At 46.5% G+C, this 19,193-nt stretch overlaps 1 protein-coding gene across 1 annotated transcript in view; it reads right to left on the bottom strand.

Annotated features, from left to right (window-relative positions):
* The window catches only part of SMC5 (structural maintenance of chromosomes 5), a 628,567-nt gene that overhangs the window by 373,519 nt on the left and 235,855 nt on the right, over positions 1–19,193 (bottom strand). The window contains exon 11 of the mRNA XM_086961254.1: positions 18,701–18,814. Coding sequence (XP_086817380.1) covers positions 18,701–18,814 — 114 coding nt within the window. The remainder of the gene's footprint in view (positions 1–18,700; positions 18,815–19,193) is intronic.

The raw sequence follows: 19,193 nt of genomic DNA, 5'->3' as shown, positions 1-19,193 counted from the left end.
ATACCACAACTAAGGATCTCACAAGACACAGTAAGACTTTTTAGACTTTGCCGTTTAGTTATCTTTTCTCCATACAAACATCAGTTCAACACTTAGAACATTTTAGGCCCAAAATCTCATAACATGGGTTCCTATGGGAGAAAAAGGGTTTGCGGTTTCTCAGGTAAGTACAAATTGTATGAGTGGGAGCTTTAGGGTTTCGGACCAAGGTTCCCCAAGGTCTACATGGGCACTCAATTCGCACCACCAGCAGCACTGGGGCAGACGGGTGCAGTGTGTCAAATCGACGTCTGGGATATGTCAATGGAGATCTTCAGTTCAGCGAAGACACTGCAGGCATGGAGACATCCTGAATGCGACAACCAGCTGGAGAGGTAAGTTGGATGCGTGGGTGATGCCTGGACACTGTCAGTTGGCCCACTCAAGGCTTTGGCGCGTCAGGTGCAGGGGTGTCTTCTGGCGTTGAATTTTCTTTCCGGCTCTGGTTGGGGGACCCTTCAGGTTGAGTCTGCAGGTGTTATATCTAAGCTTGAGAGAGGTCGGGGATCACTAGATCCCAGGTCAGGATCACTGGGGAGATCTCCTCATGGTGTTGGGCCACTAACTCGGGCCAGAGGCGTCAGGTAAAGAGAGGTGCAGAATCGCAGGAATCCGGATTCTGTGGGTGAGTCTTTGCATGAGCAAATTCGGTGCTCAAGGAGTCTGTAAGATGGCTGTAGGGCAGGTCCTCCAGGCTCTGGGGGATGTTGGTTACTGGACTCGCCGGGGTTCTTGCTGTAGGCAGATCACAGACAGGACAGGACAGTAGGGCTGGGGCTAAAGCAGTTGGTGTCCTTTTCTTCTTCCTGGGTCAACACAGCTCTTCAGTTCCTGATTGGCAGGGACCCAGGGGACATCAAGTCAGGAAGCATCAGATGTTCGGCAAAATGTGGGGGGTAACCTTGCAAAAAGGGGCACTTTCTTACACAACCCCCACCCCCAACGAAAGAGGATGAAACTAACCTTTCCCAAGAGAGTCTTCATTGTCAAAGTGGAAAAATCTGGAAAGGCCATGTGCATTGGCATGTGCAGTCCAGGTCTATGTTCCAATGTAAAGCCAATTCCCTGTAGGGATATGGACCAACTCAAAATGTTTTGGGGGTTTTCTTTTAATCTGCATTAGCCATCTGAGCGGTCTGCAGTCACTTTGAACTGGGAAGGGAGTACCAAACAGGTATGGTCTCACCTTCTTCAGGGACCAAACGAGAGCAAAGGCCTCCTTTTCAATGGTACTCCATAGCTGTTCCCTGTGGAGTAGCCTTCTGCTTATGAAAGCCACAGGTTGGTCTTGTCCATAATAATTCATCTGGGATAGGACTGCTCATATCGCTAGCTCAGAGGCATCAGTCTGCACAATGAACTGCTTGGAGTAATCTGGAGCCTTGAGAATAGGTGCTGAGCACATTGCCTCTTTTCGGGTGTCAAAAGACTTTTGGCAGTCAACTGTCCATTTCACTTTCTTGGGCATCTTGTTGGGGGTGAGTTCTGTGAGGGGGGAATGGGGAGGGGGGTTACAATGGACCCATACCCCTTCACAAACCTCCTATAGTACCCAGTAAAGCCAAGGAATGCACTGACTTGGGTCTGGGTTGGTGGAGCTTCCCAATCCAGAATGGTTTGGATTTTGAGTTGAATGGTTTGGACTTGGCTTCTACCTACAAGGTGGCCCAAGTACACAACAGGTCCCCGCCCTATCTGGCACTTGGATGCCTTGATAGTCAGGCCTGTAGCTTTCAGGGCCTGTAAACCCTTCCCCAGGAGGACCAGGTGATCCTGCCAAGGAGAGCTAAACACAGCAATATCAGCAGGATAAGCTGCACTAAAGCTTTCCAACACAGCAAGGATTTGATTCACCAACCTTTGGAAGGTGGCAGGGGCATTCTTTAGACCTAAGGCAATCACAGTGAAGTGGACGTCCCCATCAGGTGTGGAGAATGCAATCTTTTCTTTTGATCTAGGGGCCGTGTCAATCTGCCCGTACCCTGCAGTTAAGTCTAAGGTACTTATGTATTTGGCACCCCCTACTGTATCTAAAATTCATCAGCCTTGGGGATGGAATGAGCGTCTGTGGCTAAGTAGTACACACAAAACCTAATTTCCCTTTTTCCACTGTGTGGATGAGGTTTGGGGACTAGGCCCACCGGGGTGGCCCAGGGACTCTCAGAAAGCTCAATGACCCCCAACTCCAGCATCTTGTGGACTTCAGCTTTAATGCTTTACTTGACTTGGTCAGACTGGCGATAGATTTTTGTTTAGAGAGGCAAGCTGTCTAGTGTCCACATCATGGGTACATCAGGGTGTCTGACCAGGGGTCAAGGAAAAGAGCTGGACATACTGTTCAGAACCTGTCTGCAATCCGCATGCTGTTCGGCAGAGAGAGTGTCTGAGTAGACAACTCCATCTACTGACCCATCATGGGGGCTGAAAGAGAGGAGGTCAGGGATAGGGTAATTCTCTGCCCCCTGATCCTCACTAGTAACTATCTGCATGGTTACATCAGCCCTGTCACAATAGAGCTTAAGGCGGTTCAAATGCATCACCTTTTGGGGGACATGCTAGTGCCCAGGTCTACCAAGCTGGTGACCTCACTCTTTTTTTTCTAGGATAGGGTAAGGGCCACTTCAATTGTCCTGGAGGGCCCTTGGTTCCACTGGCTCCAAACCCACACCTGTTGCCCTGGGTGGAATTCTACCAGTGCAGATTTATGGTCATACCAAAGCTTCTGGATATCCTGGCTGGCCTTAAGGTGTTTGGATGCTTTATGCATGTACTCTGCCTTCATGGAACTAAGGCCTGGCACAGAGTACACCACATCTTGCTTTGGTACAGGATGGGACTCTCTTCGATCCTTCCCTCACAAGAGAGTGGTCCTGTTACAGGGTGGCCCAACAGAAGTTCAAAGGATGAAACCCCTACTCCCTTCTGAGGCACCTCTTTGTAGGCAAAAAACAGGCAAGGCAACAGAACACCCCATCTCCTTTTAGCTTTTCATGCCTTTCATTGTCTTGTTTAATCTCTCAACAAGACCATTGGTTTGTGAGTGGTAAGGTGTTGTGAACACTCCACACTCATCCCACATGTGCTTTAAGTATGCAGACATGAAGTTGGAACCTCAGTCTGATACTACCTTCTTAGGAAACTGTTGTAAACAAATGGAAGTCCGGACCTCTGGCGTAGATTAAGTAGATACCTTTATTTAAGTTATTACAAGACGTTAAGAGGAAAAACCCCACCAGGAGCAGCTGCCCTGCTACTCAGCCCTTACCCAACTAACACTAACTGACAACCAACATTCCATCCATCCAACATTCCACACCACACACATTCTAGCTGATTAGCAGGTAAACTTAAGTTACAACAGAAACCCTGCCCTGGTGAAGACACCAATGAGGGCCTTGGCTACCATAGGGCTGTGGCAGTCCTAAGGGGAATAGATTCAGGATACCTAGTAGCATGATACTACACTACTAGTAGTATGAACTTGTTTCCTGAGGCTGTGGGAGCTTCAAGTGGACCTACTTTGACCAGCCTTGGCCTTTCAGAGGGTAATCCCAACCACTGGAAGTAGGATCAGGGGGGGATTTGGGTGTCCTCCAGTCACTGGCTTGACAGGTGACACAGGAGCTTACAAATTCCTTCAATTTTTGAGATATCTGGGGCCAATAGAAGGGGGTGACCAATCCTTCCCAAGTTTTGGTCTGGCCCAGAGGCCCAGCTAGGAGGATGTGATGGGCTACATCGAGTAGAATCTCCCTGTACAACTGAGGCACTACCACTCTCCTAGTGACACTAGGTTTGGGGTCTCTGGCCTCAGTGTACAATAGTCCTTCCTCACAATAGACTTTGTGGGAGCCACTGACATCTCCCTGCTTCTGTGCAGCAGCTTGCTGTCTCAGGCCTTCAAGAGTCGGGCAGACCTGCTGCCCAAGGCACAGCTTTTCCCTAGAGGGTCTCTGTGGTCCCAAGAGGTCTACCTCCTAAGGCTCAAGCTCCACAGGTTCAGTTCCCTCTGGGACTGACAAGTCCTCTCCCTGAGGATTGGAGTCCTGATCCTTTTGCTGTATGGAATCTGTTTCACCAATCTTCCTACCTTTAGCCATGGGATGTGTAGTGTGACACTGTCAGCCTTGGCAACTGGATAGGTTTTTCCAGTCAGGTATTGCTCTGGGGAAAACAGTGTATCTCTCACCATAGTGACACTGGCACCTGTATCCCTCATGGCTTCTATCTTAATGCCATTTAATAAGGGGTACTGCAGGTATTTCTTTACATTTGGGGGACAGACAATTACAGTGGCTGATACTCACTCCCCTTTAGAGACTAAAACAGCGTCAGTGTGAACCCTGATTGGCACACTATTGAACCTATCTGGAGATTTGTCACACAAGTAGAAACTGGTGGTGGAGTAGGGGCTGGTTTGTTGCGACAAACTGCATGTCCAGTTTGTGTACCTTCTTGTTACAGCGGAAACACCAGGCCTTTGCAGGATCAACATTTTTCCCTTTGTACCGACTAGTGGGCTGGGAAGAGTTCTTGGGCACCCCCCCTGACCAGAATATTGGGGGGCCTTTAGAAGACACTTGTATTATATCTTTGGGTGTCCCACCCTCTTTCCCCTGGAGAGGCTTTGTGACCCCTTTCTTTTGGTCAACCACAGTGGTGGTCTTGGTTACCCTCGTCTTGACCCAGTGGTCTGCCTTCTTTTCCAATTCTTGGGGAGAAATTGGACCTAGGTCTACCAGATACTGATGCAACTTTTCATTGATGCAGTTACTTAAAATGTGTTCCTTCATAAACAAATTATAAAGTCCTTCATAATGGTGCACTTTACCTCCAGTCAACCAGCCACCTGGTGTTTTTACTGAGTAGTCTGCAATCTCCAACCCAGGACTGACTCTGGGATTTCTGAGCACCAATGAATTTAATTCTGCACTCCTCAGTTGTGAATCCAAATCCTTTAATCAGGGTGCCCTTCATGAGTTCATAGGACTTTGCCTATGCCCAAGTAAGGGTAGGAAATCAGTTTCTGCACTTACCATAGAACAGTTCTCAAAGGAGTGTTCCTCAGGGGATGGGTGGTCCTTCTCATTCCCTACCAGAAACTGCAGGAGTTCTATTCTGGTAGGGCTGGACCCTGTCCTTATTTGTCTAGCCCTGGGGATCAATGGGATGGGGTAAAGGTGTAGACATATATTCCTGGCCATTGCATCGAAATGGTATTGTCCTGAGACTCCGGGAGTGGAAACCTGCTGGCATAGGACTGGCATTTGGTGTTGGCGTCTGTAGCAAACAGATCTAGCGCTAGTTTCCCCCATATCGCAACTACTGTTCAGTTGGTATTGGCTGAGCTTCCACTCATGGCAATTGTCTGTTGCTCTGCTGAGAGCACTTGTTAGTGTGTTGTGCAAGCCTGGAATGTGCTGGGCTGTGAGAGAGATTCCATGCTCCATTGTACAATTCCATAATTCTTGACCTTCTTGCGAAAGCGTGAACGACTTGGTTCCCCCTTGTTTGTTGCTGTAGAACATATTGGTCCTATTGTCCGTATGAAGCAGTACGGAAGCACCTGTTATCCTTGGTTAAAAGGCTTGTAAAGAAAGGCATATGGCCTATAACTCCAGACTGTTGATGTGCTTTAGCTTCTGAGAACTGGATTATTTGCCTTGAATTTGGGGGCCCTGTAAGTGTCCCCCCCAGCCTCCCATAGAGGCATTTGTTGTCGGAATGTAGTCTGGAATTTCTTGCAAGAAAGTGAGGCCTTTGGAAAGATTTGATCCGTAGAACCACCACTGCAATGCTGCTTTCAAAGCCAAAGGATTCCGAAGTTTGCAGCCACTGTTGTTGAAGATCCTCTTGCAGATGTCTCATCTTGAGCCTGACTAAGGGCACTAGGTCTAATGCTGAGGAATCAAGGAAACGAGTGGAGACCATTGAGAGAAAAAACCTTATGAAAACACTCATAGAAAAGGATAACACAAGGAGTGTGGCTGTCTCTAAATATTCAACTCTTAGTGACAAATTCAAAAGGATAATCACAAGACACTGGACGATACTCAATCTAGAGCCGGATTTCAATGCTTCTTTTTCGAAACCACCTGTGTTTGCCTATACTCGTAGTCAAAATGTAGGTGAAATGTTGAAGCAAAAAACATCTCTGAAGAAAGTTTACAAAGGAACAAGAGCATGCTTGAACTGTGGCAGTTGCGGTCAATAGGTTTGGTAACTGCCTCTGTATGAGGTGAAAAAGCGTGTCCTTTTGCTCCTCTGAAAGGCATCTTTTTATATTGGAGGGTGCCCAATGATTTTGCAGTGTCAGTGTTTATGGACAACAGCGCCTTGTCAATGTGCTTACCAAACAAAGAATCCCCATCACACGCCATGTATAAAATCTTTGTCTGGACTTCAGGTCTGAAGGTAGTGGCCTTCAACCATCCCTGGCGCCTTAAAACTGCTGTGCTTGCCAGCTGGCGGAAACCTGTGCTGGATATATCCATAGCACAGTCGATGGTCTCAGAGGCTTCTCGCTCTTCCTCAAGGAAGATCTTCCTAGCGTCTTGTTTCCTATCTTCAGGGATAAGGTCTAGCATAGACGCCATATCAGACCACATCTGAGAATCTGAGCGGCTAGTGATAGCTAGTGCGTTGTGCGCTCGGATGGTAACTGAAGCCATGGACGAAAAATGCTTCCCCATAATGTCCAGTCTACGACCCTCCTTGTGAGAAGGAGTTGAGATAGAGGTGGCCGGATTTATTTTTCTTCCATGTGCGTTTGAGAAATGACGGAATCCAGCATCGGGTGACTGTGATGCAAGAAGGGGAATCCTGAAGGGGAACTGGCTCCATTGCATGTTTGTGCAGTAGGCAAAGCACCTCTTGTTTTAGAAGCGCTAAATGTTCTGCTGACATTGGACGCTGTCCGGGTGGTATATTGAGGGGAATGGCAGTGAGCTCCAGGCAATAACAAGATTGGATAATTTGTCTCACCCATCTGTCTGTGGTGATATTGTTCAAGACAGGTAGGAACTGGGTTAATCGTCCTCCGACTGGAGTAGAATGGTCCGGGGGGAGAGACGGGAAGTCATTGTTTTGATGTGGTGGCAGCACGAGTATTGGTAGTTTTGCCCCTACCTTGCTGTTATTGCCCCTGTAGCCTCCTCTGTAATAAACTCTGGTAGAAGAGGTTTGTGTGGTACTTTTGTATGAAGTGGAGGCATTATATATGTTGAAGTCTCTAGAGGCGCCCTTATAAGAAGAGCAACGAAAGGAACTTCTGGGAGCTTGTGATTGCAAGGCAACCATTGATTTGGCGGTGTCAGTGTCTTTTTTCATCTTTTCTAAAGATGAATCTTCTTCAGGTCCAAATAAGTGTTGTTCGTCAAAGGGTTGGTTTAGTATCGTAGTCCGAACCTCTTGTTTAAACCCTGATATCCTTAGCCAGGAATGACTGCGTAAAAGGACACTGGTGTTTATGGCTCGGGAGGCTGTACCTGCAGCATCTAGAGCACAGAGAATGGAGGTATTAGTTTTCATTTTGTGAAATCAATAAGGACTAGCCTATTTGTGAATTTGCATAGACTCAAGACTGTAAGAAAGTTCAAGTTCAAGTTTAACATTTATATAGCGCACTACTTACCCAGAGGGTCTCAAGGCGCTTGAGGGAGGGGGTAATTTACTTGTCGAATATCCAAGTTTTTCGTTGTTTTCTGAAGGAGAGGTGGTTCTGTGTAAGGCGGAGGTGGGTGGGGAGAGAATTCCAGGTCTTGGCCGCTAAGTTGGAAAAGGATCTTCCCCCCATGGTGGATCTATGGATGCGTGGAATTGCGGCGAGGGCTTGATTGGACGATCGTAGTTGGCGGGTGGGGGTATAAAAGGACAGGCGCTTGTTGAGGCATTCGGGTCCTAGGTCGTAGAGGGCTTTGTGTGCGTGGGTGAGGAGACGGAACGTTATTCTCTTGTTGACGGGAAGCCAGTGGAGGTCTTTCAGGTGGCCGGAAATGTGAGCTTGGCGGGGGATGTCTAGTACGAGTCTGGCTGAGGCGTTTTGGATGCGTTGGAGTTTTTTCTGTAGTTTGGCTGTGGTTCCGGCATAAAGGGTGTTTCCGTAGTCTAGTCGGCTTGTGACCAGTGCGTGGGTGACCGTCTTTCTTGTTTCGGTGGGGATCCAGCGGAAGATTTTTTTGAGCATACGTAGGCTGTTGAAGCATGATGATGAGACGGCGTTGACTTGTCTGGTCATTGAGAGGGAGGAGTCCAGGATGAAGCCCAGGTTACGTGCGTGGTCCGTAGGTATGGGTGCGTTTCCCAGGGCCAGTGGCAAAAGGGTACAAACCCTTTTGTTTGTTCATGAAGCCCTCACCCACCAACCTGGTTGGTGGCATGCTTCATCATCGGGCCCACCCAGTGACACCGAGTGTGTCCCGGGTGTGCTTCGACGCCTGAATACAGCGGAGCAGGTATGTTTCTGAGTGTGCAGTGTAGTGATGTGAAGGTGAAAGTTTAAAAGCTATACAGGGATCCCAGTACCCGAGGGTAAATTATATTTTAATAACTGGGTCACTGTTAGCATTAAAAAAGGCTGATGGATGTTATAGGAGTGTTAATTAGGGTCTCCTACATCCAGGTGTGGTCTACATTTTTTCAGCCAGGCCTTTATGATTAAAACTGGCATTCCTCAGGACCAAAGTGTGTAGGTGCAGATTACTTAATTTTAAGTGATTGTGTAATTTTGAAAATGTGTAGCACTCGCTAAGGTGCTTTACATGTGTGAGGGGGATTCCCTCTTCAAGCATTACTGGACATACAACAAGTATGACAAAACACGCATACAGGGGAAAGTCTTACTATGGTAACATATTCACAAAACAGTTTAATTGTCAATATCTATAGTGCTGTGTAGACGATAAATAAGCGGCGAATAGAGTAGCAATATTGGTGGTATGACTAAGGTGGTTGCCAAATTAGCCCCATGGAGTAGTCTGGGGATACGGACTAGCTACCTAGTCCTCTCTCTCTCTCCTTTGATAGTGATATTAGTTATTATTTTACCTTCCTGTATAAGATCATGGGCTTTTGATTTATATTCTTCTGGAAGGTGTTGTAGTAGGGTCTCTAGCTCATCATAGTGTGCCCTATCGTATCTGGCTAGTAAAGCCTGTGTGTTGGCAATCCTCCATATGTTGGCTGCTTGGGACGTTGTTCTTTTGGCAGATGCGTCCAATAGTTTTAACTCTTTGTCAGGGGGTGGAGCATCACCTGATGTTTGAGAGTTTGCCCTTTTCCCGACGCTGGAAACAACTAGTGAATCTAATGGAAGCTTTCCTTTAATTTATGAAGGGTCAGTTGGGGCAGCCTTGTACTTTTTCTCTATTCTAGGGTTAATGACTCTAGCTCTAACTGGGTCTTTAAAGACTTCAGGAGCGTGTTTAATTACCCCTTTTAGCATTGGTAGAATAGAAGTGAACCTTTGGGATATTGTAAAAGTGTCCATGAGGAAGTCTTCCTCTATGGGGTCTGTATGTAAGTTTACCCCGTGGTATTGTGCAGCCCTGTGTACTAGCTGAGTGAAACCTATGGTATCTTCTGGTTGGGATGGTCTCGATGGATAGGCATCTTCCTGTGGTACATCAGGAACATCTGGTGTGCCATAATTTTCCCATGGATCATTTGGGATATAATGAATAGGGTCTGGTAGAGGTTCATTATCCCCTTCATTATCGCCTTCGTCACTAGTGGTATCATCAGTATCTGGAGGTGGAGGATATTGTATTGGTCTTGGAGATGGAATAGGAGAAATGTCTTGTGGAGAAGGTGGAAAAGGGATCCTTAAAGGAGAGGTGGCAATGTCTCTTTTCTTTAAGTGAAGAGGAGATGGTGTAGGTTGTCCATTTTCCAGAGTTTTTTTGTGTAGGATCAGATTCAAAAAGCAGTTCCTCTGAAGCATGGTGTTTCTGTGCCGTTTTTTTCGGGTCCGAATGCTTATGTGGCACAGTCTTTGGAGTAATTATATGCTCCTTTGTTTTGGTCTGAGGAGTTTTTGTGGATTTCGAAGATTTGGTAGGAGTCTTTGGAACAGGTTGCTTAGTTGGCACCAATGTTTTTTTTGGATTGGAGGTGCCGGGTGTTTTTGGAACCGGTGGTGTGAGAAAGTGGCTCTATATATACTGGACTAGAAGGAAGTACAGTGTGTATAGAGTCCACCAACCCCAGAGGTATAACTGAGGTTAAATTCAGAACTGACCTTACTCTCAAAAGTGGTAGCTTGGTTGAGCAGTCAGGCAGTACCAGAGGACAGTGTAAAGCATTTGTTGTACACACTCAGTCAGCAAAAGGTTTCACACACTACACTCAAGGACTGAACTCCAGGCCAATTTTTTGTATATCCAAATATATAGTGGTTTTATTTTTAGAACCAACAGTTATAAAAATATCCTTTTCTCGATATCAGTATTCTCATGTAAAGGAAGCAATAAAGGTTGTGCAAACAATAGTTACAGTATAAACAGTGAGCAACACAGTTCTGAAACACAGTCTAGCATTGAATTCAATTGGCTTTTTATCAATAATACAGTTGGATTACTTTGGTAGTTCCAGGACTAGATCGAAGAATCAGTCCTGGGGTCTAAGCCGAAACCAGGTTAGCAAAAACATTTTAGTTACTGTGAGGAATTTTCAGGAATATAAAGCTGTTTTAAAAGTGCACACTTAGAAACTTTTCAAGGTAAATCTGACAATGTTATTCAATGGGAGGAAATTCAGGTTGCAGGTAAAGTACGATCACGTTACTTTTGTAACCCAGCGCTAGTCTCCTAGGGCCAGCACTGGGGGCTTAACTCAAAACAGGTAGGTAATTGCATTTCAGTAGTTCGCACGATTTTGAAAGAATATTTACAGTTTTCAAAAATAGACAGAAGAAATTTCATAGAAAAGCAGACAATGGGTTCCTATGGAGAAAATACAGATTACTAGTAAACCCACTAGGGATTATTTTTGTGGTTCAGTACTGGGATGAAAGGTACAGTACTGGCTTCTCCCCTGTTCACAGGTGAGTACTTTCGAATTCGGACTTTGGCTGATTTTATAGGATTATTTTCAGTTTTCGAATCTTCACGAAAAAAAAATTCGAGTCAAAATGGGTCAATGTTATCCAATGGCAGGTAAGTGAATTACCGGTTTCGAGGTGAGTACTTGGTTGGTGAAGTTATGGCTCTGGGTATAGACTCAGGGGTCCCCCAGGGTCAGGTGAGTACAGTTAGTTCAATCCCAGCGGCACAGGGGCGGCCGGGTGCAGAGGTCATTAGGCCCAATGTTATCCAATAAGGGAAAGGGGGCCCTCGTTTGGTGGCTGCTGGCTAGCAGGCCATGCGGCTCTGGGAGCTTGGACAAAGAGGTCACAGCCAGCGGCACTCGGGCGGCTGGGTGCTTTTGAGCCGTTGGGTGCTCAATGTTATCCAATGAGGATCTTGAAAAGGGAACAAAGGCTGCAGGCTTGGAGATTTTTCAGGGGCGACCAGCACTTCTAGAGGTAAGTTGGGATCTTGGAGCACAGGTAGCTACCCAAAAGGGAGGCACAGGGGGCTGTTGGGCGCCGGGTGCAGGTGTGTCTTTGGGTGTCAGAAAAGCTTACCCTCAGCTGGTCGTGGTTGGGGGGGGGGGGGGGCCTGGTTCTGAGTCTGCAGGCGTCGGCTGGTTCGTCGAGGAGGGTCTTTGGGCACTGGACTTCGGGTCCCAGTCGCCGGGGGGACGTCTTCGTGGTCTTGGTTCGGGTTGGCCCGGCCCGGGCTCGGCTGGTGAAGAGTGGGCTGGTCCGGAGCTTCCTGGTGGGCACCAGGTGGGTTGTTGCAGCAGAGCCTCTGATGCTGCGAGTCCCAATCTTCGAGAGGGTCAAGGCAGGCAGGTCCTTTGGGTGTCCCAAGGTTGCTGTCCGCAGAGGTCGCCGGGATTAGGCAGGAGCAGGTTCCAGGATCAACAGGCCGGTAGGGCTGGAGCCAAGTCAGTTGTTGCTGTCCTGTTAGCAGCTGCGCGGCGGGTCTTCTTCCTCTTGATCTTTTTTCTTCTTTTTTGATATCGGGATCTGAGGAAGGAATGTTCAGGGAGCCCCTATATATTAAATGTAGGGGCATTACAGGTAGGGCAAGGGAAGGGACCAATGGGTCCCTGTCCTGGGGTGAGGACACCCCTTAGCATGCTCCTCTCCTGTGGGAGGGGGGGCAGGAGCCTAGCTGGGATTGGGCAGGCTTCCCCATCTACAAGATACCGGAGCCTGGGTTGTGCTTCACCTCGCCTCCTCCACCTGAGGGGTGGAGTTGGCATAGGTTGGCACTCCCTCCTTCGAGATGTAGTTTTTCCCACCAGAGTGGGGGTAGAATGGGTGGGGGGCCAGTTGCTGGGTACAGCAAATGGTCTGGAGAAGCTCTCCGAGGCGGCATGCCTTTGAAGCTTCCCCCTGTCCAGCCTGAGGGAGGAGATATAGCACCTCGCTCAGGATGTGCATTGTTGCAGGCCCAGGAGAGCGGGGGCTCTCCACCCAGTGGTCCAGCAACCTGTCTGCTGTGTGGCAGCCTCTGCAGCCACTCAGCCCAGACGTGGATTGTAGGTTCGGGTTTTGGAGGGCATCTCTAAGATGCCCCCTCCTGCATCGTACATAGGCTTTCCTGTTTTCAGTTTCTATTTTTGGTAAATTCTGGTGGGTTTTTTTCAGTGTTTTCCAGTGATTTCAATATCTTTAAAAAACAGTGCTTTTCAGTGGTTACTCATTTTCTCGCCATAAAAAACAGAAGAAACAGTGGTTTACCGGTGTTTATGAAATGTTTCGCTTTTATTATTGCTCGCTTCCTTCACTGATGCATGGTAGACAGTGTACCTGCTCTGGTTTATGCTCTAATAATCAGTATATGTGTGCCAGTGCCATGAACAGGAACATGTGGTTTCGATATACAGTAATAAAGACGTGCCTTGTCATCACCATATAAGAACAAGTAGTAACATTAAGACTAGGCCCTTCACAAAACCTTTTTTGCAAAGTCGCATCTTACCAACTTACAAGAAATGATTTCTAAAATCTGTGCTTACTCCAAATGTGAGGTTACTGGCCAGCGTAGGAGCAAGACATGGCTGGCCCAGGAAGCGGTGTCATGAGCCCCAAAGCAGAGGGTGCTGGAGGAATGGGGTATGAGTTATTACCTCCTTTTAATCAAAGGCGTGATGGGACCAGAGTAAGGACAAGGCACATGTGTTTCAGAAATAAAAGTTAGATGCCGCTCCTGGAGCATAACATGTCTTCTACACTTAAAAGAAACACATTCATTGACACACATTTTTATGCTCTCAGATGTGCGATCCTATTGTACTTTTCTAAAACACAGATCTGTGATTGAGAAACACTATAAATGTACGTGTTTATGGTTGGAAACCGCAGCGAGAACCTGCTATTCAGGAGGCATCAAGGGAGGCACATTTTGTTTAAAGTTTTATCTCAAAAAGTCTATTACAAAAACAATTTTACTGGAATGTTTTTCTGTGCACAATTTAGTTCACAGGATTAACGAGCCGTTAATCCCACCACATGGCTGCCCTCCCACCCCCATGGAGCCTGTTACTGTTATCCTACATTAATTGTTTTAAGGTGCTTCCTTTTCTCTCCATGTTCCATAAACATATATGTTTCCTAAAACTCTGCCCTTCGCTTACTTAGTAAACAAAAGTTGTCAATATATTTTCTGGCAGGCAGCACACCTGAGGTTACAGGGATTCCAATGTTTGTTAAAAAAGCAAGCATTTTTTATATTCTCCTGCTAGTCATCAGGGCTGTTAGGCAGAATGTTTATGTGACAATACTGTGCATCACGAAATGTTATGATCCCCAATTCATTATATCACTTCGTAAAATGAAAAAATTCTATAATACAAAGCCCTTGTATCTCATGCCCACAAGCTGATAATGATCACATGCTGCTGGGTGCCAGGCGTTGCTCCGGCTCTCGAGCCATTCACACCTCAGCCCCCTTGTGTCGGACCACCCCAGCAGCAGTGTTTTCCAAACCCCCTCAGGCTGCTGCATGCAGGCCATAGTGGGTGGGGGATGAAGATGTATGCAGAGCCTCACTGGGGGCCAGGTAGTGTCACCTCGGCCCCAGTGTCTTAGGCTTCGGTGGAGGGAGTGTGCTTTTGCTTGGGCCTCCCTTTGACACAACAGATTCCCCGCACCTGCTCAGCATCCTCTGATTCTGGGTTACTCGTCCTAATATTTAAAGGCGTACAATAAAACAAAACTTTATCTTGTATGTAATCGGCACACAGCACGGTAACAGTTTGCATGTTAGTCAAGACATTCTAACGCTGATCAATCCGGTAAGAAAACACCACTTTTATCCCAACAAAGGTTTTATAAAAAGCACACTATATAAAACTACACAAAATATCTAGTTAGATATGCTACTTTGACATTTGAGAATGCTCTCCAGGTTTTATTTCCTTGCTATTTTCGGTTAAAAAAAATATGCTTTTTTTGGTGCAATTTTGTCAGTGATCCATAAAGGCACGGTCTGGGAATACGTGCCAAAAATGTACTTTGACGCTGCTGTACTCTCCCTGCTGTCCGACTCCCCTGCCGTACTGACAAACTGAAGCGAGACAGTGAGGAGGGAGGAGTACAGCAGCGTTGTCCGTTGGGCCATCGTAACCTCAGTGACCCCCCTCCCCTCCACTTGAGCCAGGCTGGGTGCCAGGTGTTGCTCCGGCTCTCGAGCCATTCACACCTCGACCCCCATGTGTCGGACCCGCCCAGCAGCAGCGTTTTACAAACCACCCCTCCCCGTCAGGCTGCCTCATTCAGGCCATAGTGGGGGGGGGGGAGGAAAAAGTATACAGAGCCTCGCTGGGGGCCAGGTATCATCACGTCGGCCCCAGTGTCTTAGGCTTTGGTGGAGGGAGTGTGCCTTTACTGGGGCCTCGCTGTGAAGTGACAGAATCCCAGCGCCTGCTCAGCAGCCTGTGATTCTGGGCAACTCGCATAATCTTCAAAGGCCTACAATAAAATGAAACGTTGTCTTGTATATATTCGGCACACATGTATATCACTCTAGTGCCTGTGAGTTGAGATCACACTATATAAAACTACACAAAATATATAGCCAGGTTTAGGACACAGTTTCATGTTAGTCAAGGCATTTTAACGCTGATCAATCCGGTAAAAAAAACAGCGATGCATAAAGGCACGATCTGTGAATCGGGCAACTTTTTCTGAAGTCCCCGGCTCTATCTGTGATCCCAATCCAACCCTTACCTCATCTCAGCATTCGCCATTGCAGCCAGCTAAGATGGTGCTGTACGAGACGCTCTGAAGATTTTGGAGCAGATGGGAGGTGCAGCGAGAGGGTGGGAGTGACGGTTTACAGTTCTGTTTGTACTGCTTTGGCGCCCTCAAGTGGTCACGCTGTGCAATAAATGTGAAAAATCAGTGACACTCGGTTTAAACCAGGTCAGCTGATTTGCCACCGGTAGGGTATTATCGTGCACAATCGGGTTTAACCGAATTCCGAACAGCCTAATCGTACATTAAATCCCACAATGTCATCAGTGCAGGTTTAATGTGCTGAGAAGTTTGGTACCAAACTTGTCAGTCTTCAGTGTAGCCATTATGGTGCTGTGGATTTCGTAATGACAACCTCCCAGCACCATATACTCTTAAATGGCATCACTGCACTTACAGTGCCCAGGAATGGCCCTGGGTACTGTAGGGGCACAGGGCTCATGCACCTGTGCCCTCACCTATGGGATAGGGCACCCAGCTAGAGGGGTGACTTAAGTATGCCAGGGCAGTGTGGTCTGTGGGCATGGCTCACAGGGATGTGTGCCATGTCGACTCTTGTTTTAGTGGCACTCAGGCACTCAGTCTGCAAAGGCAGTGTGAGGGTGCCAGGGTACAGGGACCCTGAGGGTGGCACAATAAGTGCTGCAGCCCTCAGGGGTCTTCTCTGGTCACCATGCCCTGGGTACCTAGGGTACCATTTACTAGGGGCTGACAGGTGGCCAGAGATGCCAATTGGGTATTTTGTTCCAGCATAGCTTTTCTTTTTAGGGAAGGAACACAGGCCATGGGTACCTGATTGGCAGGGACCCAGGGCACACTCAGTCAAAGCACATCAGCAGTTCAGAAAAAAAGTGGGGGCATACCAAGGCAAGAAAGATGGCACTCTCTCACAGGTGGTTTCTTTGGTTCCAAGGATTTTTTCGGATACAAAGAATGAGTGTCTTTTGGTTTCGGTGCCGAATGCGCCGGTGCAGAACTGGTCGTCGGCGCGGAGGAAGACAATGGCTTTTCTTTCGGTTTCTCTTTGCCCGGTGTCGAGGATGGGGTTTTAGCACCGACAGAAAGCGGACTAGGTCCTGCGTGGCCTGAAGGCTTAGTTGTAGACTTCTTTGCAGAGCCCGAAGGAGGGGCGTGGGAAGTTTTTTCATGGTGTGCAAATGGGTCCGAAGGTGAAGGTGTTACCAAAGCATTTGGATTGGTAAGCGGGGGGTAAGGGTCGACGTCAGTACTTACGACCCGTTGCCCCAGAGTGATTTCTTCGACGTCTGATTCCTTGGCTTCGGAGGCGCTAAGGCTGCCTTCTTCTATCCGCTCCTGCTCTGGTACATCAATAGCTTCCTGGAAGATGTCATCCGGTATCTATGTCGATGTTGGAGCCATGCTTCTTCGAGCTCGACGATCCCTGATGGTTTTCTTGGAGCGCAAAGAGGCACAAGCCGGACTGTCTTTGGCCTCATGTTCAGGTGAAAGGCAGAGTTACACACCTCATGCAGATCAGCATGTGGAAACTTGTCTCCACATTGGACATTTCTTGAAGGGAGTCCTTTCCATGAGCCATGAAGGCCGATGGCGCAGCTAGGCCCGAAGGCCTGCTTCGACGACTGGAACCGAAGTAGAAGTTTGTGAAGATGCGCGTCGAAAGGGAAAACGCGATCGAGACAATACCGAAGAATTGGGTAAAGATTGCAGGTCGAAAGTTAACTTGGTAACGATACCGAACTGGAACGCGTGGAACACATCCGAGCCCGATGGCTGAAAAAAACGATCTGAAGATGGAGTCGATGCCCATGCGCATTATTGTCCAAAGAAGGAGTCACCTATATCGTGACTTACAAAGAATCTTTCGAGACAATAAACTGCAAACATACGGGCCCAACACCAGATGGCGATATATGCAGAGTGTGTAATCTGCAGCTCATATGCCTCGAACACTAGGTTTGCCTCCTAGGCCCTACCACCTATGTAAAAAACCTGGGTGTTCTACTAGACAATCGCATATTTATTTTAATCATAAATCAGTGCTGTGGCTGCCTCCTGTTTCCATATACTCAGGAGTTTGATTTCAACATCCTTGCACTAAACAGTTGTGCAGGCCCTTATTTCTTCTCCACTAGATTATGGAATTCACTATACTCAGGCATTCGTCAAAACCTTCTTCAGAGTTAGCAGAACACGGAAGTCAGTATTCTTCTTCACATACCCAAGTAAGCTTCTATCAAACAGCACCTCAAAACATTCCATTTGCTTCAGATGAGTAAGCATACCCAGTATAAGGCGATTTGCTTTTCACAAAAAGGCCTAGAACACATGCTCTTTCTACATCAAAAAGTTATTCACTCCCTTCCCACTTGTCACCTTCGCTCGAGCTTGCAGAACCTACTGGTGATCCCCAAGATCACCAAATATCAGCAAGGCAGACCTTTCTCCTACCGGTCAGCTCAACAGTAGAATTCCCTATATCTGCATATTTGTGTCTGGCCAATCACATGGGTTTCAGACGGAAATTAAGAACTTGGCTATTTCAATAGCCTTGACTGCATCTGCCCTTTCTCTCTAGGTTGTGCTTGAGACACTTAGAGCCTGAACACCCTCTGGGAAGCAGTTTTGCTACTTGAGTATTTTTTTATTTGTCCAATCAGTAGGGAAGTTGAAGTAGAGTTCTGCACTGAAGACATCTCAGAGTTTGGGCACTTTCTCCACACCCTTTTTCCTTAGTGGGAAGCTTGCATGTATGTTCAACAGTGGACTGACAGCAAGACAACACTGCTTGATTCTAGGGTAATTTATAATGCTTTATCTGTGGAATTAAAATTAAATCTATGTATTTGTTTTATGTTGGGTAACCATGGACACATAAATTCAGTATAACATTTAAGCCTCTCCCACCCAAGATCTCTCTACATATTGGATAGAGTAATCAGATAGAATGAATACATAGACAATTCTTCCTGTGGCAATAATGGCTTTCAGAACACAGATAAGTGTACTTCTCTTTACGTGAAATTATTGTGAATATTTTCCTATAAGGCTACACAAAAAATGTACTTTTAAACTTGAGTTAAACAATTAAAAAAAATATCACTAGTAAAGTTATATTAGACTGCACAAATCTAAAGTATGTGTATTACAGTAAGAATTTATTCACTGTGCCATTTATATTGTTTCGTTAAGTCCAATACAATTTTGGATCTGCATACCCTACGTTATTAACATGAAATTACTCAAAGATTTGAATCCATTTTCAAATATAAAGTGGATGAGCTTTGATATGCTTGTCAAAATCCCTATGGCTACCAAACACCTAAAATCGGCTTGGTATTGGCTACCAAACAACTAAAATCGGCTTGGTATTACCTCTTTTAGAAATAGCTCCATATCTTCCCGACTTTCAAAAACAAAAGCCCTCAAATCATTCATTGAAATGTGATTTTCAATATATTTAGCGTTTCGCTGGTCTTTCATGTTGATCTGTAAAGGAGAGTTTAAGTAAAACAAATTAAATACAATAGATGGCATCCACCTTCCACCATGATTTAAGACAGGCCATATGGGAAAACTTCAAAAGTTAATATTCAACATACATTTGGCTGTAGTAAGAGGCTCACAGCAAGATAACACCACCAATATGTGCTCAAAAAGCTGTTCTCTGATAGGGCCATACAGCCATAGGCCAAGAGAAGGGAGCAATTATGATTGGAAATATGAAAAGCAGCATAAAATCTCCACACAATAAAAATCTCAAAATAACATTTAATACATAAATAATAGAACAGTTCTTATAAATATTCAATACAACACAGATAATTAGAATAAAAGGGCTTCATAAGGAATCTTGTATTTCAATACA

The sequence above is a fragment of the Lissotriton vulgaris genome, chromosome 3_1 (assembly GCF_964263255.1).
Source record: "Lissotriton vulgaris chromosome 3_1, aLisVul1.2, whole genome shotgun sequence".
In the NCBI taxonomy this organism is placed as follows: domain Eukaryota; kingdom Metazoa; phylum Chordata; class Amphibia; order Caudata; family Salamandridae; genus Lissotriton; species Lissotriton vulgaris.
Note: the sequence above shows the minus strand (reverse complement) of the source record. Positions and strands in the feature narration are given on the sequence as shown.